Source organism: Truncatella angustata, assembly GCF_020726525.1.
Source record: "Truncatella angustata strain MPI-SDFR-AT-0073 chromosome Unknown BKA67scaffold_1, whole genome shotgun sequence".
In the NCBI taxonomy this organism is placed as follows: domain Eukaryota; kingdom Fungi; phylum Ascomycota; class Sordariomycetes; order Amphisphaeriales; family Sporocadaceae; genus Truncatella; species Truncatella angustata.
Window position 1 is genome coordinate 357,142 of NW_025763381.1, and position 21,791 is coordinate 378,932.

A 21,791-nucleotide genomic window follows, 5' to 3' on the forward strand; every position below is an offset into this window, starting at 1 on the left:
AGCTGAATGATGGATGCCATTGTTGTTTTCAAACTGGTGCATTTGATTTGTAATACTTTATGGGTTAACCCAACCAAAATCTTGAGCGCTGAGCCAGCTGCGCTCGAGAGAGCTGGAAGTAAATAATTCATCGAATTCTTCTGCCACCCCTGCCAGCCAGTTTTCATCTCTGATAGGATCATCGTTAAAGGTCATCGACTCACTGACTTGGTTGTTAATAAAGTCAGAGGATTGATCTATAAAGCATCAGGATCTTATGTAAGTGCTAGGATGTGTCATTCTACCAGGAACTGCTTGACCTACTTTGCATCGAGAATGCGGAAAATCGCTGGCGGAATTTGGTTAATACTTCTGAGCCCTTTCTAGCAGACTCGACCCGTGGCTCGTAAAACTCAAATATGCGCATTGCTCTTTCCCAAGAAGTTTTGGCGCAATCAAGGTCTAGGTTGACGTTTAAATCAGGACAGAGGCTAGCAGCAAGGAGGGTTGATGCTGCTCCGAAAGTGACTACGACGCGAATGTAAGCTTCTCATGCATATAGAGCTCTGGGTCCCAAGGCCCAAGTTGGGAGGAGGAGGGTCGGTTTACAAAACAAGGCGTGCCACGCAGAAGTATTTTGTGAGCTACTCAGTTGCTGATGCATCTCCTCAAGGACATTGTGGACAGTGGACAGACATAATATATTTAACTCCCGGAGATACGGTCTGTAAAGAGGAGCAAGAGTTGCACTGTCGTCGATCCGATTTTGGTTCACAACTTGTCGTCTTGCTTCGATTAGAAGTGATGGCCTCAGAAGCAGGAGCCGTACATATAGGATTCTTATCATAGTCAGAAATGGCCACGAAGGCGGAGTCCATAGCTCACCTTGATTTGAAAACTCGGGCCTGCAGATTGAAGCAGCCTCCTGATCCATCTTCAGAAGCCATGGCATTGCCGGGGGTTCTTAGATGAGTGGGCAAGCTTTCGGAAACAAAGTCAAGCTTTGAGCATAATCTTGGAAGATCGTTTAAATAAGGCGCAATTGTTGATACATCCTCTGCCGGGCCGTTGTGTTCATGTGAGTAGAGCTTAGTTAAAATCTCATCCAAGACATCAAACAGTTTTATGGTATGTCTGAAGAAGGTCAAACGAGAAGGAGTGTTTTCGGGTTGGCAGCCTTCATGAGATTTTGACAGGTATTCATCGTCGATGGGCTCTGGAAGGGGAACATCGTACGGTTTGCGGAGAAGGACAGATCGTCCAAAGGTGGTGGCCGAAAGCCTGAAGAAGGATTAAGCACCATGCGAATGCTTTTGAATGGGAGGGAATTTACCGATCTAAAGCAACACAGTTGTGCCAAACTCTGCGCCTCATTTCTCGGTTCAGTTGGTTTTTAGGTGCAACCGCCTCCTCTAAATGCAAACCCAAACCTTGCGCGACTCTCAGAGCAACACCAATGATGTTCCAGCACCGATCGGCATAATTCGTGTAATGTAGATATAAGCCTCGTAGGAGAAGCAACTGCACTATTTGCAACGAGGAAAAATCGAGGGTTTCCACAGAAATAAGCTGTTGAGATCGGCGGTAAAAGGAGTCAGCAAATTGACTCCTCTGTGTTGCAGGAATGTGCTCGATGTATTGACATCCAAGAGCCAAGACCATGTTGAGAATTGCGTGGAACACAAGGTCATCGCGCCCTCGATTGTAATAACAGTCTACCGACAGAGCTGGTTGCCATAAACGATCGTACATAGTAGTTAAAGATGGCCAATGTAATATGGGGAAGATGGGATGTATACAATGTGAGAAGCATTGGAGCAGAGCGTCCGAAAGCTGGCGATCTGGCAACGAAACTGGATCCATATTTTGGGCGAGGTTATGCGGCTGGTTTACCGTAAACCCTATGAGGTCTGGCATCCCCCTTTCCTCAGGGGAAGGCAATAACTCGCCAGGTGGTTCCGTGTGTTCCTTGTTGTCTTTCAACTGAAGTACCTGCTTGAAGAAAGAAATGTTCGAGGATGGGCCATGGATCATTTCCTCCTCCGCGAGGTACGGATGATGTGTTACAGTTCGTCTCGCGACAACCGGGCTTGCAGCTATAACTTCAAATCAGCCCCAATAGATATGCCAAGACGTGAAGAGAAAAGCTACTGTCAGATGCGAAATGAGTATCAGGGGCGTTCCAGATCACTTGTGGGTCCACTCGAAATTTGTCTTCTAAGCGGCGAAGTCGATTGTTTACTTCGGGGAGAGTTCTCGAAAAAGTCAGGAAGAGCTTTCAGGGAAACAGAGAGACTTACGCGACTGATGAGCCTGAACTCTTTTCTTGGTAGGCACACCTATCTCCTAAAGCCTTCATACTACAAGAAGTGCAAACTGGGCGGCGCCCATCGCAACCGACCTTCCGAGCACGACAGGGATTGCATGCGAGCTGAGCCCTCTGTCGCCGGCGAGATGGTAACCTATTGTCGGCCATTGTGGAGTGCCCATTTGAAGCCGATCCTAACAATGAAATATCTTATTGCGGGGCGTTGTGCCTTGAGATCGCAAGGTAGAAGTTAATGGATTGTAAAGCTCCCGTCGAGGCGGATTAGATGTAGCTTTCTTATCTATTTCTTGTGTTATCACCACGTGACGATCAATACATCAAGCTCTAAGGTTAGTTTAGTCTAGACCAACTGCAATGCAAAACAAATACCTCTAGTCTAGGGGCCAATACAGGCCTTATTGTATGTATGTACATTTACGCTCCTCCAAAAACAAAAAATTCATCTAATTACGATAGCCTGCAGCTGGCAATTAGCAATTGGCGACAAGGTACAAATTAGCGATTAATAACTAGCGCAACGTGCAATTGACAATTAGCGATTAGCAAATAGCAATAACATACAATTGGTAATTGGCATTGAGTATTTATTGAATAGTTGGCGATCACTTTTAATAATACCGGGCGATTAAGCATAGCGCCAAGCGCGAAGTTGGCGATAGTGTGCGATTGAGGACAGCGCGCAGCTGGCGATGTAAGACATACACTAAACTAATATGGTAAACTTTCTCCGCTGATTTAATCAAAGTCTAGCTCTGCAGGATGCCCTGAACTAGTGTAAGCCTATGAAAGTTGTTTTATAGAAATGGGGTTTCAACATGAAGGCCTTGAAGCCACCGTGTACCATTAGGTCTTTTGCTGCCGTTCTGCCAAGCATTAAATATTGACGTTCTCAAATGAAGACCACGCAGACCATTTGTTTTTCATATTATAATGTATTAGTATGTAAATCATACTCAAATTACTTAGCGCAGTAATCCACGTTGACGAGAGGCTCTCCCAGCAATGCAGAGCATAGGACCCCTCGCGATATAGCCACGTCAATATCGGCCTTGTCGCGATTATTGATTCTATATTTATACATTGTGGTCCGCCATATGCCTCCATGACTTATGATCGCTTCTGTCGCACCTTATTGCCTCGACAGCGCGTCAACTAAACCTTACTGTTACTTTGATGCCCTTCGATCTACCGGAGTTTCTGGATCTTGTTCTACGCAAGACTCTCAGTCTATTAATCATCTGGTGCAGACTGGGTCAGATTTCGTAGCGGACTACAGTATCTAACTGGACTATATTGGCACCCAACTGCTCGAGGGTTGAGCTCTCAGTTGACAGGCTTAACACCAGCCAAAATGCACTCGAACTGATACACGTCCCATCAGTGGATTTCGGGGGGCAGAACTTTTGTACTAGTCGGCATTATCATACTACCGTTACCGTGGTAGCCATGGTGTAGAGAATATGGAGGATGCCGAGGACCTTGATCCAGAGACTTAAGTCCTTCTAAAGCCGAATATGCGATAGTAGAGAAACGCCATGCTGAATCTGGCGCGTAACTGATTGGGTGGAAACATGATTGTCGCAACAAATAAAGATAAGTACAATCGTTAAAGTCATGGACTTGGATATGCCTGTATTAAAAGTCTAGCGCTTAGCCAGCCAGAAATTTCAAATATACAAAAATAACTGCCGTTGTCTCTGCCTCCGGTAAATCCACGTGGTCGCGCGCTCCATGGACATTCGCCACCGCTGCCTGCGATCAGCATCCGACCCAGTTCATAGAGATGCGCTGGTAAGGAAATATGCAATAACATACGCAGACTTTGAACGACGATCTACACGACATAGAATACGAAGGCAACTTAGGCGAACCAGTCCCCAGTACCAATCCTACACAGCGACAATCGAGTTGCGAAGAACCGAAGCGCAGTTACTACAACACATTGGTGTGAACACAACATCGACAGCAAATCTGACACTGTGCAAAGAGTCACTGAAAATGTCTCAAGACATTTTGTAATTGTCATGGGTGTGCAACTTGTTGGATCATGGTGAACTCTGCACGACTTAACGAGACGGTAAATCATGGGAAATGGGAGAATGTGGCGTTGGGGACTTGTCATCAACTTGAGCTCTGCCTTTCTGTTCCTCGGTATTTGATAACTTGAGGGCTGAATACAGCACCGGGTGGCGGCGGCATCTAGTCATCACGCAACCAAAACGGGGTACTACTGATGTATGAAAGCAATGCTGCAGGAGCATTATATTGTCTTACTGGCATTGTACATCACCAACAAATGACGAACGCCAATGCGAGGGCCGCCAGATACGGCGCAGAGCGGTGCCACGACTACAATGCCCCCATATATGAAATATTGAAGGATCTAGCGATGCATACACAACATGCCAAACAATCTGAATAGTGCGCTTGATCGTTTTGGGGTGTATCTTTAATACCAAGTGTGCAATGCCGAATGTCAGTACGGATAGTTGGTGATCTCTGGGTTTCACAGGCATTAACATGTGGCGTCTACTGCGCAGAGATCATGGTATGAACGAGTAGAAAGCACAACAAGATATGTAATGAATAGGAAGTAGGGATATCTCTCCGTGTCGGTTCAAGGCGTAACTTGACAATCTTTACCAAATCTGGTTGTGGTGCTGTGCTGCCACGCTACGTTATTGGCGCCATGCTTGGGGTTAAAAGAGGCCGCCACTGTGAGGAGTACGCAACTCACATATACCAATGTTCAATGTATGACCGTCTAAAAAAGAACTTAGTTTGGCAAGAGGCTAGGTCATACTACTGGAATAAAATGTCAATTTGAATCGCACCATGCTGCAATAATAACTCATACAAATATTCTGACACCTATAATTCATATGAGCAAGAGCTGGACAGCACTCAAAACCTGGAAAATAAAAGATAACTAGGGAAGTTTATCAAATTTTGACGGAATACCTGAGAAGCTCTATTAATTTGTCTGCCACCTTATTCAACTACCAACGACTACCAATGTGCTTTTCGAGGCTTTGCCCCTAAATCACACAAACTAAGAGTTGAACCTAACATGTACAAGTGCTGTAAATGCGGAAGTTAATTTCCGCATCCTCGGTACATCCGTGAAATGCGATGCTTCACTTGACGAGGTAAAAATATCCTGCTATAACCAAGACATAGGGCTGCGCCATTTCCAAACGGGTATTTAAAGTAAGATGTTGTCACGTAATATACATGTGCTAAGGTACCATTCAAGTCCACCTACATCAAATAACCGCGCTATCCACACTATCATGGCTAGAGCTGCTGTGTAGCTAGGGAACCCTTTCATCTTGCTTCCTCACCGTAGTTTGTAAGTTCAAAAGATTGACCTTAATAGAGACTGAACAGAGACTTTCTGTGGCCCAGTGATGCCTTGGAGGCTCCACGACGTACCACTAGACACTATCTGGGATAGGTTCAGAGTAATGCTGTTATCGGGAACGTACTTCTAGCATGGCCAAGTAGCCGAATCATTTTCACAGATGTCCACCTCAACGCGCAATTGAAAAGTTCTTTTCGCAGCTCGAATCAACCACGCAATGCCTCCGTACCTCGTTTCCACCGAGGCTAGAGCTCCGTTTTCATTTTCTGCCACCGACCCAAGTACGAGAGATCGCCTATCCCAGATCCATAAGCACACCGGACATCTCCAGGACAACTGGATTGATGGAATCCGGCTCTATCCCAGTTAGTGGTTCTGAGCCGTCTCCGATATCAATATGACACCCTCAGGCAATCGATGAAATTCTGATTCCAGGACATTTCCCGAGGTTCTGACTCTACACCTTGGCCGGTACGCGCGGGAACAAATAAGATCGGGCATTATGCCGACGGACAATATGTTTCAGCAAGAAGCTAGAAGGATCATCTTTGACTCGGTTGATCAACGGGACCATTGCCAATAAAGACGACTGGTTGGCGTGTTTTCGCAGCCGCCATTTTGGAGATGCCCTCAGCTGTCAAAAGGTCTGAGCTTAAAATGACCTCTTCAATCTGCAACAAACCAAAGTGAGAGTGTTGACCCTCATGTTAGATATGGTAAGGTCTCTGTCTTGACTCATTCGGTTGTCTATGAATCCTTTGCGTGTTGAATGTTGCCAATGGATATGTGTAGTACAACGTGGCTGTCAACCCTCCCAGAGAATGTTCACCCAGTCCCTTTCCTGTTTCCCAACATGATATCCGTCATTCGGTCCATGAGCAACAAACCTGCAGTGTCACGCCCATGTTGACTTTAGTTTCTCCCGTTCAAGCTGGTCTCACCAACCTTGTTGTTCCAGAACACCGTGTCCACCACGAAAACCTGAATAAGTCTATTTTGGCGAGCAGCTTCTTGTACTTCAATGATCGTGATCGTCCTCTCTAACACCTCGCACTGCAACCCCTTCTCTGCTTTCTCTGTAGAACCCATTTCTTGAGTGGGCTCAATGATCCTGCCTCTTGGTCGAACCCTTGCTCTATGGCTAGACTAGAGCATGCTGAAGAGGTGGCCGCTGATCCGTGGCTCGCCAACAGTCGGGCTCCCAACTGGGGTACATCACCGTTGGCGGCAAGGGGCTGAAAATGTACAACAGGGCCACTTCAGGCACCTTCAAGCCCAGCTCTAGTCGGGTCCGATCAGGGTTTGGCCCATGGCAAAAACCGTTGAAGATTCTTGTATCCAGGAGATGATCTGCTCATGAAAGTGCGCTAAAATATTTGTTGTGCTGGAAAAGGACAAGCGTACTCTGTAGCAACGCTATTATTCTAAGCAAATATCAAAAACATTGCATTGGTGTGTCGCTTTGATATTTTCATGATTAAAGATGACTGAGGAAATAAAAGTCGTGGGTGCTTCAATACGCGTACAAAAGAGCAATAAGTTTGTTGGTAGAAAAGGTAAACATGCACCGCCTAAAACAGTCCTGGATCACTGGTTCCAAGCACCAGGTCTGTGGAGACGCGATCGCTGCTATCAGTAATAAGCTTAACATTGACTTTTTGTAGTGGGCCAAGGATTTTGCGCCAAGCACCGTTAAGAAAGCGATAGTGGATACAATCATCATTTCGAACAGCAGAGCTGCTTTCTCTACATAGTAAAGCTTCTAACCGTCAAACTTAGGTGCGGAGTATGTATCTCGGCATTTCCGCCTCCCCCTCCCCCAAAACAAAACGCAGTTGCAATTCAGACTCGAGATGATACATGCAAGATTGATTTGCGGGACACGAGTGTCCTAAGGAAAAGACTGTGTATTAAATAGAAACAAGAGCAAATTATTTCTCAAATTCAAAATATGATGGGATATCATCAAAGCAAAGGATAACGCCGCTTGTCCGAATGCGATCCGATTTCTTTTGAGGGCTTTTCGCAAACCGGTTCTGGAACCGTCGGACTTTCCAGTAGTCCTTCATCCATGGAAACACATATATTCATTGTCAATGGGCCACGACTGCCCGCCCGGACATCAAGTCTGCGTAACCAGGCAGCGCATGCCTCTGAAATTGGACATCTGGAACAGACATCGTTCGTGGCCTCAAGAACTCATCTGCTTGAGCCTCTTCCACTGCCGCTTCAAAGCTAGGGGGACCTAAATGATCGATGACCCCTTCTGCTGACAGCACACCAATTTGCAACGGCACGCCTAGCATGATGTTTGTGTTGTTACCTCCGCATGATAAAGATACCGTAAGCCAGAGAACGTACACTCTCGAGACGATGCATGAGTGGAATGATGGAATGAACAACTTCTTGTGCACTGGCAAGTCTATTGGCACTCGAAAACTTGCGGTGTGGTAAATGGGCGACTCTTCCTTACTGGAATCCTTGCTGCCTCGTCGCCGGTCGGGATCGCTGTCTTGTCCAGTGCGCCCCGCGTCTGATACAGATTCAATAGAGTCAGACGTAGCCGTGGTGGTTGTTGAGGCAGCAGAGCCTCTTCTGGCTTCCATCTTGATATTCTGTCGCCACCTGAGTTTGTCGATGTGCGTGGCTGCGAGAGAAACCGAGCTAGGATACGACCCACGAGAGTCCGCACCGAATGCCCTGACCCATTCACCCATGTTCGGGAAACCATTGATGGCACCTGCGCAATAATATGTTACTGCCGAGAGTTTAGATGAAACACCCGTCACTGTCGGTGGCAATGATAGACTGGATGATGGGTCAAAAACAAGGTCAACCTGTGCAGCAGTAGTTGTGGCTGAGGTAGCATCCGAACTCAACATGACAGCGCTTGGTTGCTTGACAGTGGCTGTGAGCTTTCCGACTTTTCCTGCAATAATCGACTTTCGAAGCGTTTTGGTCTTGGACATTTTGTAAAGCTTGTCGCGAGGGGTAACATGCAGCGGCGGCGACTCAGGATGAGCTGGCAAGATTCTGACAGGATATGACATTTCCATGATTTTCGTGAGCTTCCTGGTATGGTCCTCCTCCGCGAAGAGCCGTGCCACGACAGTGTACTCTACTGTTGACATGTCCGGAGCTAGATCATCTTTGCCGCCCCATGAACCCATCGAAGGTGGTAGGCATAAGTGGCTATCCTTGACGGCATCGCTGTCAATATTATGATTGCACGCATTTAGCGTCAGGTGGCGAGGAATGACGAAATTGAACGGGATCCGGTACGATTGACCAGCTTCATAGATCCTTGGGGCGGGATATGACGATTCTGGAATGGGCATCTCGAGCTTTAGAAATGTATGTGATGTTATGTGAGGTGAGCGTACGCCATCCATTCGGCTCTTCCCAGTTCCCATGAACAGGATCTGGACCTTGTCGAATTGGGTGTCTTTGCTGACTTCAATTTGAACATGCCCAGATACCGAGGAGGATGATGTATAAATTCTGTTTGTAAAATGGTGGTCGAGATGGATCTTCATATTGGACTTGCCGGTGACCAGCCGGTAACTGACATCGCCCACAATATTGACATCGTTGTTGGATGATAAGTTGAACATGTCTGCGGTGCTCTATCGGTGATGTTTTATCGGTAGTAGGTCTGATGCTGCCAAGGGATGGCGGTCCTTGGCCTTCGCACACGGGATCTATTGGCGTCTTGTCGCCTATCGAATGCCGTGTAACCGGGACGCGGAAAGGTATTGCGGATTGTAGAACGCGAGTTGTATTGTTTCAATGATGATCGTTCTCCGTAAGAAATGCTTCCCTTTACTTATTCCAATTGACGAGATGGTTGCGACCGCTGGCTTATATTGTCAATACCGACAATTTACTATCTTATGGCGAGATCCACAGCTAAACGTTGGTGAGTAAGAGTCACTGACTAACTACCATGGGGAAAAGTGTTATGGGCCCGTCGCATTCTTCGCATGGAACTGGGGTGTGTTGGTCCATCAGGCTACGACATGTTGGACCCCATGCGATGCATCTTGACGTACACGCCCCCAGGTCTTACAGGAAAAAGTAAGCGAATGGAAGCGCGTCATTGGATGAAGTCATGGCACCATTGCAGCAAGCTCTAGACCGGAGATACGCCCTTCACGACGTGCGTCGGCACTAAACCTACTTCGATAGGTCAATGCTCTGGAGTCATCTCACGTTCTCCGGGCCGGTCGTGAGCATTTGTTGCAGATTCAACTATTGTCACAGATGTGGATATATTCAGTACGGCTTCGGCTTCGGTCTTCATTACAACTCGGATAGCACAGCAACTTTGGTGGGCCATACGGATCCGCAAGAAGGGGAAAATCCACCTATCCCAGGTATAAATGCTGCTAGCGAATCTAGCACACGCCTTTGGCACCTTGTACGCCTTTCACAAGCGCGTCTCTTGACATGCTAAACTTTGCGCCCTGTTTTTCGCGGTGTGTGACACCCAGACCATTTGCTGATTGAAGATATGTAGCAGAGCTCCGATATTCGCAACCCATCAATATATTTTTGGCTTCGACCCAGAGAAGAACTACAAGCAGCTTTGGTAGCACCTAAACATGTGAAAGGTACATTCTATTCAATCAATCGTGATTGCCAAGATATTTTAATTTTATTGAAATTTTAAATTACTTTCTTCATCTTCGTTCGAAAGTACTGTTGTACACACATTACTTTCTGCGACACCTATTGACGTTTGACACAAGTTCCATCAAACTTCTCACTTTCTGACCATGCTTAAGCGACAGAAATGGCTGCTTTTTATTCAGATCAGCTCGAAAAACGCATGATGCCTAAGGATACACCGACACTGGCAGGATTGGGAAAAGGGCCGACGTCGGATGGACAATTGAGATGGCATCGGCAAACTGGCCGTACCTTTTGGGGTCTTGGTCGTTATGCGTTGGGAACAGAAAGATGCATGTGAGTACCACGACCAATAGAGTATGCCCGGAATAAAGTACGCCAATTGCCAGAGCCTAACGACTTCCATTGGTTGTGAAGTAAGATCGTGTGCCAAAAGTATTGAATAGGGCACAATGCACTAGAACTGCGACGTAGCCACTAATTTAGCCAATATTGGGCCAACGGATTACTCCGCACAGTAATCGCTAATGGTTAGTGGGATAGGGATGACTCCTTTAGCGGTCGTTTGGACCTCTTCCCAATCGAAAGGCTGAAATCAAGCATGCGTACTACTTTCACATTGAAGGCACTAGCAGTTGGTGTGCACGCCTTTCGATTGACAAGTGATCGGATAATTATTGCTCAGCTGTGTTATTGATGACAAACGCATCGTTGTGATGCTGACAGACCCATAGTGTGATGGTTCTGCACTCTCCAAGTCATGAAACCCAAATCCATTACCAATGGTCTTGCGATGATGCAATTCTCCAGCTTTCCAATTTTTACACTCTCCTGACTGCTTTTATCGGAATGCGTTAAGGAAGTTGTCAGAAAGTTGGGTGAATAGATGACAAATATGCATCGTCGATAGCGCAAACAACCAAGGTCTGACTGTTGCGTTCAGATCGCCGTCTTGTTGATCAATTGAACCACCAACTCAATGGATTACTCAGACAAGGGTCAGAGCTGTTTACCTGCCCTAGCCACTCTCTTGGTGCCTAGTCCCATGATATGTATAGCATGATGCCAGCACCTAGCGCAATTGCAGCAAATTGGACGAGGGTTTTCTTCAGCTCGGCCTTCTTGTTGGGTCCCGTCTCGAGCAACTCCGGGATCACGGCCACGGTCCCAACATACAAGAACGTACCCGCCGTGAAAGGCAAAAGCAGGTCACCATACATCAAAGACGTGCCGAACAACCCACCATGAAGTCCAACAGAAGTCTCGCTTGCGGAATGACCTCCGAACTCCTGAACAGCAATTCCAATCAACGTACCCAGCAGCGCACCTACAGCCGTAACAAACTGCGCGCCCATGGCGGCTCGCTTGGAAAAGCCAGATTGCACTAGAAGAGCAAAGTCGCCTACTTCGTGTGGGATCTCGTGGAAGAATACCGCCACGGTCGTCGTGGCTCCAATGGTAGGTGATGCATAGAAAGAGGCAGACATGGCTAAACCATCAGTAATGTTGTGGGTGAAGTCAGCACTGCGAGTAAATGTCAGCATCAACCACTTCATAGAATGTCGCTCCAGGGCTTGCGCGATTTGGTCGGAAAACCACCATGAAATGATAATCAGAGATGGTTTAGACTCACATCATGTTGAGATAGCCGCCCAACTTAACACTCGGGTTTATATCCTTCTTCTCCGCGCCCAATACAGGATCAGAAGCTGTAGCTACTTGCTTTCTGGACTTGACTTCACCGCTTGAGAGTTTCACGGAGCTCGAGGACCCCGCGGTAGGACCACTACTTGTGGCCGAATGAGCACCATGACCATGGCTATGGTCATGGCCTTCGCCTCCCGTTGCAATCCTCAATCCCTTATCCATAGCGACAAACGTCATGAATCCTACCATGATGGCGGCTCCCAGTAGCAAGTTTCTATTAGGCTCCACCATTACGAATCTGACTTGATCTGGGCTATCTTCACCTAAGAAGATTTCCGGAAGCAGGTGGAATAATGTGTCGCCCATCAGGCCACCCACAGCAAAAGCCACCATGACGGACAGCGATGATGGGTCAATGTTGGGTGGACATAGCGCAAGGAGGAAGTTTGGCGGGCCTGATATGTAGAGGGTCGCCAGGATTGCATTTACTGCCGGGCTGCCAGGAAAGAGAACGCCGAAGATGCGAGAACTCAAAGTCGAGGCACCGTCAGACCCGGCTAACTTCTCGGCGTTCAACTCCACCACAACCGGACATAGCTGTTGTCCCTATCAGACATGCATTAGAGCGTTCATCGGTTCCAGTACATACCTGAATTCTCTCTTCGATATCCTCGAGGCTTAAAGCCGCTACCGCCGAGGATTCCGCAGCGCTATCACCAACGTTGATTTTGGACATTCCGGACACCAGCCCGACTATCAACAGTAGAATGGCCAGCAACCGCCAATTGAATCCGAGGGTCACCATTTTGATGGAATATGACACTGAAAATACACCGTGACTTGGTCTCGCGTACAATTGAGAATAGAACGAGGAGTTAGGGAAAGTTGCAGCGCTTACGATGCGCGCATTCTCTGTTTAGAGCTAACCTTAATAGCGGGCCAGCCGTCGGGCTCAGAGCTGATCACCGAACTCGGATCTGATAAGATGGACTTAATGACGTAAGTCGGCGACAACAGACAATTTCCGAGCCGTTTTAATACGAGTTTTGATGTATGGAGACTTAGTTGTGTGAAAGCTCTCCTTCGAACAATGAAACCCCTCGATAGATTTCGTTTGCTTCAAAAGTGCAAAGCCTCAGTGAGACCACAAGTGGGTCTGTTCATCCAATCGTTACAAGATCGTGCAACAACGACAAAAGCGAATTACAATCATTGCGTCTTCCATGCCTTTTTCGGTAGGTTTGGACTCAGGCGCCGGCGAGTCCTAAATGGGGTTAACGATCTGAACTGAACCTGTTCCTGTAGGAACATCACGTACTTGGAGTATGGTAGCATGCCTTGCAACCTGATACACTCAGTATCGATGTTATTCCCACGGAGACCTTACTGCCATACTGTTCATGGTTCTTCCAAATCGCAACAAGTCCACTGCCATCGCTCTGATCGTGTACGTGGTCCAGAAATTCGAGCCGTTGCTAATTTGCGTGCATTGGCAGAGCCGAATGCCATGATGAGCCTATGTAGACAAGAAGGCAACTTAAGAGTACGTGATTGGCGATATATCCAGCTCGCAAGGCAAGACCGGTGATTGGGCAGGCTCTTCCTTGGCTTCGATTCCTATAGCAAGGACTATGTTGTAATCAAGGAATGACACCATATGTGACTTTTGTAATCATCATAAATTCAGCTTCGAAGCACTCGTTCGGGACACAAGCACCAGTATAGACACATGGCTATTGTGGTTATCAGTGACTTCGCAGGCTGTCCCAAAGGAAGCTGCTGGCTCAAAGCCCGCCCCTTTTGGGCATGGATACCATATAGTCGGTCTCAGTAGTTCACATGGTCGGGGTTGACCCTTGGCTCAATCTCTGGTCGGCGGGATGTCGGTCCTTTTGCTGAGGTTTTGCTCGACCTTTGCGGCCTTCATCCCGTTTGAAGGCTCGCTAAACCTCTGTCGGCACGCGCCGAGAAACCTAGGCCAGGGGTCTCCAAATAGCCTCTGGGGTAGATTATTGTCTTTTATAAAAAGCTACCCAAGCCTATTCTTTTGAAATTAATTGTCCATGTTGATGCCATGGAAGGTACAGGAAAAGAATACATCGCGTTGCGAATTGATCGTTTATTGAAAAAGCATCATCATCGCCCTTGAAAGCAAGGGCAGCCGTCCGATGCTTCACTGGAGTTGGAGAAACAGGGATCATAAACATGGAGAGAAGGAAGAACAACAGGCTAACTACCTCCTACTTAAAGCTACCCCGCGCCCAAGCGACCACATTTCTTCCCCACATGTTCCCCAAAATCGGCCCGCAGTTCAAGGCGAGATTGGTTCTGAAGCAAGAGCGGAGTTTAGAACAGCATCAACACCTTAAGCGTAGCGACTATGGCCTATGAGGCATGCCTAAATTGCAGCAACATCAACTCCGACGCCATGGTTCTCGCTAAGGCTATCATACAGAAAAACGACCGAGGCTAGCATGATCAGGGAATCAGCACACGTTCCTCGGTCTACATAAGACCCACAAGATCTCTCAGCAAAGACTTCATCAGGCTCTTGTTCATCCAACGACAAGGAATATCGATAAAAATGCCCTCCCTCGCGTCCAGGTTCGTTGCGGGCATTGCGACTCTGGGCTCAATAAGCCTAGCCAGTCCAGCTAGACTCGGTCGTGCTACCGATGTGAACGCTTTCATCACCGCAGAGAGGCCAATTGCGCTTCAGGGAGCCCTGAACAATATCGGACCTAATGGTTCCCAAGCCGAAGGTGCCGCTGCCGGCTATGTTGTCGCCAGTCCTTCCAAGGTCAACCCTGACTGTAGGTTGACGTCACTTCCAAGTTGTAAACATCGCTGATGGCTTAAGACTTCTATACCTGGTCCAGAGATTCAGCTTTGACATTGAAAATGATCATCGACGAGTTTCTCCTTGGCGAAACAAGCTTGCAGCCATACATTGAGGATTATCTCCACGCACAGGCGGTTCTTCAGACGGTATCGAACCCGTCCGGTACCTTTTTACCGTCTGGTAAGGGTCTTGGGGAACCCAAGTACAACGTTGACGGGACTCGGTATAATGGCAATTGGGGAAGGCCTCAGCGCGATGGACCGGCTCTGCGTGCGGTCGCGCTGATCACATACAGTAACTGGCTGGTATCAGTCGGACAAGCTGCTAGGGTAAAGACGGTTGTCTGGCCCATCATCTCCAATGACTTATCCTATGTAGGTCAGTATTGGAACTCGACAGGGTTTGATCTGTGGGAAGAGGTATCCGGGTCCAGCTTTTTCACCATACAAAGCCAGTATAGAGCCTTGATCGAAGGGAGCTCGCTTGCTAGCACCCTTGGAGTCGACTGCACTGGTTGCGACGAAGCGCCTCAGATTCTTTGTTTCTTGCAATCCTTCTGGAATGGCAAATATTTCAATGCCAACATCAACACCAATACGGTCAGGTCAGGTCTCGATGCAAACACCATCCTCGGCTCTATCGCAATCTTCGATGTAAATGCCAGTTGTGAGAGCTTAACTGTCCAACCATGCAGTAGCCGAGGGTTGTCGAACTTCAAGGCCTTCGTTGACAGCTTCCGCAACGGAACTTTGTACCCAATTAATGATGGCATACCAACGGATACCGGTATTGCCCTCGGACGGTATACTGAAGATATTTACTATAGTGGCAACCCTTGGTACGTCAATATATTTTAGGCGAACCCAAACAACTAAGCACTGACGTTACTTAGGTATCTAATCACAGCAGGAGCAGCAGAATATCTATATGATGCTGTCGCACAATGGAACGCACAGGGTTTCCTCACAATTGACGAGATATCATTGTCCTTCTTTGCGGGTCTCTATCCCGCGGCCAGGGTGAAGACTTACATAGCAGATGAGAAGTGTTCAGAGTTTTCTCGCATCCTAAAAGCTGTTAGCATCTACGCAGACTCTTTTGTATCTGTCGTTGAGCTATACACTCCGGCCAACGGTTCACTTTCAGAACAATTCAACAAAGCCGCTCCCGGCAACCCTCTGTCTGCATACGATCTGACCTGGTCATATGCCGCTTTTGTGACAATGGCTGAACGTCGCGCTGGTCAATATCCACCGAGCTGGGAGCCTTCCGCGGTTGCGTCCGTGCCCTCTCAATGCCAAGCTTCATCGACTAAAGGTATTTACGTTCCAGCTTTCGCCGCTGGCGCTCCGAATGTTTCGACCTCTTGCACCTCATATGTCCAGTTCGCCGTCAACGCTTCGACCTATTTTGGTGAAAACATCTACCTTGTCGGAAATACTTCTGATCTCGGCGCTTGGGACGTCGCCAACGCACAACCATTGCTCTCATCCAACTACACTTCTGAGCGACCTCTTTGGTATGCGCCTGTTGCGCTAACGGCTGGGGAATATATTAACTACGGCTATGCTAGGCAGGAAAACTGCGATCAACCTTGGATTTTTGAGACGGTCAATAGGACACTGCTAGTCCCTGCCTGTGATGAGTCTGACGTTGAGGCTATAAGGGCAGAAACCAATGACGCCTGGACAGGTGCTTTGGGAAGCAGCGGCGGATGTTAAGGCCTCCTCTTCTGTTTAATCTAGGTAGCTTGGAATGTAATAATAATGTTCGTATCGTCGCAGTACCCACTTTCAAACGCGTTTTCTCCTATTCTCCATCATATCAATCATTCAAAGACGATAGTTGCACGACTTCTAATTATTGATTTGCCATGAAAATTCAATGGGTTTAGAGTGAGGTATTCCTATGATATTTTACGGTGTTCAGCATTTCACCAATGCTTTATTTAGAATTTGGACTCGTTCAATCATGGTCGCAGCTCTATAAATCGTATCAAGCTTTCCAGTTGTTTCCGTTGCAGTTGCAAGCATGAAAAGTGGAAACAAGCCAAGGCAAGCACGAGGGAAAGGCTGAGAAGAAATGAACCACTTCTCTCTGCCCCTCTTCAAAACTCTGTCAACTTACTTCTCATCACACTTTTTGACTCTTGGACTACAGCATACTTGATATTTATCAATCAACATTTGCACAACATATCAGACTGGCTTTCAATACTCCTCATTCCAGATGGCCCAGACGAGGTGTATCATATGCCTGAGCCCAAAGGCTCATCTCTGCGAAGTCTGTAAAGCAGTCTCTTACTGTTCCCAACGGGCGAGGGCTTGAACAAACCGACGCATAGCGTCCTGTGTATGGACTTCTCGCCAAAAGTCGGGATTCGAGCCTCTGCTGGGCATCGGTTAGTAATTCAATTTAGGTATGATGCGGTCGTACCCTCGTTGGGAGACATGACAGCCACTTCCCATCACGCTATAGCCGCCCAGCACTTCATGTGGAGGTTGAATAATTGGGGTATAACTCTTCCCAGCGAGATTAAGTGTGTAGTTCATAACCCTCGTGTCCAACATAGCTTTCCCCGCGTCTCGGCTGTCTTCTCTACAGGAAGTTAGAATCAATGTCGAAATTTACTCACTTGTTGCTCTCGCCACATGAATCGTGGATGCGACAAGCCCGAAAGGATTCCGTTCGGTTCATTACTAGTTTCGGCTTTTTAACAAGACGGCAGGGACGATATTTGACGCCAATCTCGAGGATTTAATGCACATCATCGACTATTTCAAGTACTATTCTCGGGGCGAAGTGTCTCGACAGGAAAGCTCTGCTGCTTCTGCTTTTAAGCGTCTTCACTGTATCAATGATAATGTCAGTGCCGTTTCCAAGTCCATCTGTTATAAAGGCAGCCGAATCCACGGACTACTTCTTGATTCCCATGAACCCATGGTCTCAGAAGAATCAGCAGCGATGAAATCCATGGTTTTGGTCCCAAAAGCCGTTATACGTATTCCCGGTTGTGGCCAGAACTCGCGCATATCTTTCTGGCTTGGCATTGGAGTCACAATCGCTGTGGACCATACGACCAACTACAAATCACCCAATTATCATGCCCAGGCCCTCATGCTCGATCGTACAGATTCAATGAATCCACATTGGGGCAAGACTACTCCCGAATGGCGTGGTTATATCGGAAATGTTGATGTCGTTCTAACGAATGATAAGGCCACTGGGCATCCAGGCTGGGTACGACATCAGGATGCTCTGCGCGTTCAATCTAGATGAAATTCGACCACGTATGCATCAGGTATTCAAGCAAAACATGTGGGAAGCCAGAATAGAGGTAATGAATTATCACACGCCTGAAATTACTAGAAGTACTTTTGGTAGGTTAACCATGAGGAATCTTCTCGTGAACTAAGAGACCCAAGGCACTGGTCAGAGAGCCGGGTCAGAGCTGGCTCTTGTACGGAAAAAACGGGATAATAGAAGGTAGCTTTTGAAAGTTGAGAGGCAGATAAACTTGTTATTCTGCATTGTTTTAAGCTCCTGAACCACGTTCTTTCTGATTGACTTGATGTACTTCAATTTCACGGTTGACTCATACGTCAGTGTTATCTCAGTCTCGAAGCTTAAAAAGCACATTTTGTCATTTGTAGCGATAAATTCGCCGTGCAAGATAGAATGAAACGTGAAGTATCCATAAAGTCGCTGTGGCTAGGGGAAGCATGGGAAAGAATATTAAACAGCGTGGGCTCGTAAATCCAAAGTCAATCCGCAGGTTTCATCAAAGAAACGACGATATGTCTCCACATGAACTCACTTTCGATGTGATGAGAGCTTCTTGACAAGTGTAGATCTTGAACCCTAATGAGAAACGTTGAGGACGGCATTGTGGAAAGAAAAGGCTCTATTTTTGTGAGTATAATTGGTTGTCTTCACCGAGAGTGCAACAGAGAAAATATATACCCATGACAGCAGATGATGTGAAATGTGGAAGATTCCAGTCCTGAACTCAGGTCCCATTAGATACATTAGGTCGTTGCTTAGACATCGTTCAACCGCAAGCAGCCACTATAAACGAGGAGATGACAGACGATACGAATCTTTAGGCCCAAAGGTAATGCTTCCGTGAGCAGGATTAGTATTCTTTTGAAAAACAACGTGTAGGACCTCGGCTAAGTCTTTAATCATCTAGCCCAGATTACTGAGCAGCCGAACCTGCTTACATTTGAAGCAACAGTCACCTATATACTGACCCACAGTTTCGAAAATAATAAACGAAATGTATCAAACGATCCAGAATAATGTCCCATATTACCTTCGGCATATACTGTCAGTCTAAGTCGACTATTTATAATAAATCACTACCTCATTTTTGTTCTTCGCAACATAACTTAAGAGCATACTTGCTTTTGAAGATGGCCCATCTAGGCCCCAGTTCTTCTGAGGAACTCCTAAAGCTTAACAGGTACCGTTTTCGATCATTTGCCTTGATCTTCACGTTTTCCAATCAACTGGGCAACTGACCAAAATTTTGAAGAGAATATGTACCTAAGCACAAACCTCAGTACCATTATACACCAAAAAGCTTCATCAGTACATCTAAAATGATCATTGGTGCGCTGAAGCTTGGCTTTGAGCTATATGTTTTTTGTCGCCGTCTCACAATATGACAGTTTCGTGTATGGACCCGCGCGTTATCCCGGAAGAACTTTGCGGCTTATCCGCAGGCCGTGAGTACCCAAGTCGTAGAATTTGGTTGCAGCTTACTGAATTTATGTAGAAATCCCAGTGATTCGATGCGCCGGAGGGAGAGCACAGCTTGCCGTCAATGATATTGCTGTTCTTAATGCACTCATCGGCATCAGTGAGATTGTTTTGATACACCACCAAGGTAGGATCAGCCACCGGAATACTCGATACTAGCATTGAGTTGAGCTAAAAGCTTCTAGATTGTGGGCTGATGCACAAGACTGACGAACAACTTCGGCAAAAAGTCACAAGTCTATCCGTTTCTGCAGCCTCGAACATCAATTTCGACGGACTGGCCATCGACGAGTATGAATATATCTGGAGTATCCCAAACTATGTACAGAATGTTAATACTGATCTTCGCGGTTAGCTTGCGCCAAAGCTTGAAACACGACATTGCCTGGTTGAGTCAGCATCCACTCATTAAGCACGAAACTATCATTACGGGACTTGCTTATGACATCGACACAGGGGCTCTGGAGCGAGTTGATTCAGATCTCTTGTAAATAGTCTCGCGCTTCGTGTATAGTTTGGGAAACCTCTAGCACTCAAATAACATGTGATTGCTTCCAATTTATATTACGGTGCTGCTCTATGGGTTATAATCATGAATCGGTGTGCTCGACGTATAATTTAACACGGAATGTGCTGGTCTGGCATAGCTGTAAGTTTAGTTGCGGGTTGATTACGCGCATATGTAGAAAGGCCACAACTTGGCCTTTCGCGACGCTCTACCCATTCGACGCCATACGCACAAGCACTTAGGGCGCTTATACCCCAGCGAAGTATGACTTCATTTCAGTACAAGCAGGAAAAGATCGGCACGTGAAATGCCGTTATCATTAGGCAGTTTGAACGTCACATTTATCTTCTCTAGTCAATAATTGGGACGCAGTATTAATATAGCTAGATTTGATTTAGGCTGTTCGTTTAGATTGGCTTGTTTTGGATCACTCGCAAACCTTGGCGTGCGGAGTGCCTTTGAATACAGCTATCTATATCAACAATGACTGTCCCGCGTAATGTGGAGACGTGCATGATACTCAAATCTCACATATCCCTAACTTATACCATTGAAAATGCGTCTTTGGAAACTTCTTTCTGTCACTATGTTGGCACCTGCCATGAGTCTTGCCGCTCCGGCTGTCAAGGAACTTTCTCTTTCTTACCTATCAGCTCTCAATCAAAAAAGAGAAAATTTATGCAACCTGAAGGCCCCACCAGCTCTCTGCCAACCAAATACCACAGTCAGTGTCTCGGAGACGGCGTCAAGGGCTTACAAGTTCTATCGCGCATTTGTGGTGGATGGGGACCCCAGGACCATGTTCTCTCTCATAGACTCAACTTACAAGGTAAGCAAAGTGTGTTTCCGTCCGATGTCCATTGTTGGAATACGTTCTATTGATCTATCCGCAATAAACAACTATGGGGCTATGAATAATTGATGGCACAACTGCGTAGCAACACCACCCGGGTTATGCAGACGGACCCAACACCATCTGGTCGATTTTCTGCAACGGTCAGAAGATCGGCACCGAGCAGAACACGGCTTGGTGCTTTGATGCCAGCACCAATATGTCGTATGCGCGATACTCAACCACGGACCGCTGGCGCTGGGTTGATGGATGTGTCCACGAACATGTGAGTCTAACCGTCCAAGATAATCGGGGAAAGGTGTCACTCGTTTAGACGAATTGTATCTAACCATTTCTCTCCATTACGTAGTGGGATCAGAACGAGTCGATTCCAACGGATAAGTGCTACAAGTTGAACAACACCAGCACATCTTGAGAAATTAAGTGGAAAATGGCCTGGTGTGGTGCGCAAATTAAATCGGCAGTCATGATATTGGCGAGAGAAGGTGATAGCTAGACTCGGTTACCAAAGTTGGGGCCAATTTGCCGGACATTTTGAATGATGTACGTCTTCTTCTTTACTGTTGCCTTGATTTTGGCAAGGGTATTATTTGTGATAATTGGATCAACTATGCCGCATTTGATGCGCCTGTTCGCAAGCCGGCATATCGCCAGCAGACGATGTCAGCTTACAGCGCGCGCTTCCCTCAATGAGCGATTCCAACATTGGCAGTTAGCACATTCTATTCATTCTTAGATCTCAGTTCCGCTCCAGATTGTGGTGCGTAAAATAGCTTGTCCACGGCTGTTCAGTCGCTCGGTTGCGTCAATGTTGCTTTCAGCTTGTGCGCCGGGGTTGGGCCTCGTGCAGTTGATGGAAGGGTCAGAGGTTGT

The 21,791-nt window shown here is 46.9% G+C and overlaps 8 protein-coding genes across 8 annotated transcripts; 4 read left to right on the plus strand and 4 right to left on the minus strand.

The window, feature by feature from the left end:
- Positions 1–99: 99 nt before the first annotated feature.
- Positions 100–2,561, minus strand: BKA67DRAFT_3061 (fungal-specific transcription factor domain-containing protein). Its single transcript, XM_046096112.1, has 7 exons — positions 2,280–2,561; positions 2,131–2,234; positions 1,313–2,075; positions 865–1,260; positions 589–818; positions 285–507; positions 100–236 (listed from the first exon to the last, which is right to left on the minus strand). Coding segments are annotated over exons 1-7 (1,893 nt in total). The 5' UTR covers positions 2,456–2,561; the 3' UTR covers positions 100–235.
- A 2,812-nt stretch (positions 2,562–5,373) lies between these two features.
- Positions 5,374–7,277, minus strand: BKA67DRAFT_543119 (uncharacterized protein). The gene has a single exon (XM_046101172.1). The coding sequence runs from the start codon at positions 6,759–6,761 to the stop codon at positions 6,585–6,587; it is 177 nt and encodes a 58-aa protein (XP_045963111.1). The 5' UTR covers positions 6,762–7,277; the 3' UTR covers positions 5,374–6,584.
- Positions 7,278–7,765: 488 nt separating this feature from the next.
- On the minus strand, positions 7,766–9,286 carry BKA67DRAFT_652253 (arrestin; the record flags this gene model as incomplete). Its single annotated transcript, XM_046106121.1, has 1 exon — positions 7,766–9,286. The coding sequence occupies one exon, from the start codon at positions 9,284–9,286 to the stop codon at positions 7,766–7,768; it is 1,521 nt and encodes a 506-aa protein (XP_045963112.1).
- A 2,055-nt stretch (positions 9,287–11,341) lies between these two features.
- BKA67DRAFT_508619 (Zinc/iron permease) lies at positions 11,342–12,473 on the minus strand (the record flags this gene model as incomplete). The annotated part of the gene is made up of 3 exons (XM_046097171.1): positions 11,342–11,828; positions 11,938–12,013; positions 12,113–12,473. Coding segments are annotated over 3 exons (924 nt in total), but the record flags the coding sequence as incomplete, so codon positions are not given.
- Positions 12,474–14,535: 2,062 nt separating this feature from the next.
- BKA67DRAFT_509046 (1, 4-alpha-D-glucan glucohydrolase) lies at positions 14,536–16,514 on the plus strand (the record flags this gene model as incomplete). The annotated part of the gene is made up of 3 exons (XM_046097205.1): positions 14,536–14,764; positions 14,812–15,631; positions 15,686–16,514. 3 exons carry the CDS (start codon positions 14,536–14,538, stop codon positions 16,512–16,514), a joined length of 1,878 nt encoding a protein of 625 aa, XP_045963114.1.
- A 2,945-nt stretch (positions 16,515–19,459) lies between these two features.
- On the plus strand, positions 19,460–20,048 carry BKA67DRAFT_652256 (carbonic anhydrase; the record flags this gene model as incomplete). The annotated part of the gene is made up of 4 exons (XM_046106122.1): positions 19,460–19,523; positions 19,574–19,684; positions 19,743–19,848; positions 19,913–20,048. The coding sequence occupies 4 exons, from the start codon at positions 19,460–19,462 to the stop codon at positions 20,046–20,048; spliced, it is 417 nt and encodes a 138-aa protein (XP_045963115.1).
- A 573-nt stretch (positions 20,049–20,621) lies between these two features.
- On the plus strand, positions 20,622–21,333 carry BKA67DRAFT_529174 (uncharacterized protein; the record flags this gene model as incomplete). The annotated part of the gene is made up of 3 exons (XM_046099020.1): positions 20,622–20,894; positions 21,004–21,183; positions 21,268–21,333. The coding sequence occupies 3 exons, from the start codon at positions 20,622–20,624 to the stop codon at positions 21,331–21,333; spliced, it is 519 nt and encodes a 172-aa protein (XP_045963116.1).
- Positions 21,334–21,417: 84 nt separating this feature from the next.
- BKA67DRAFT_3238 (uncharacterized protein) lies at positions 21,418–21,689 on the plus strand. The gene has a single exon (XM_046096201.1). It carries the CDS (start codon positions 21,457–21,459, stop codon positions 21,652–21,654), a length of 198 nt encoding a protein of 65 aa, XP_045963117.1. The 5' UTR covers positions 21,418–21,456; the 3' UTR covers positions 21,655–21,689.
- Positions 21,690–21,791: the final 102 nt, after the last annotated feature.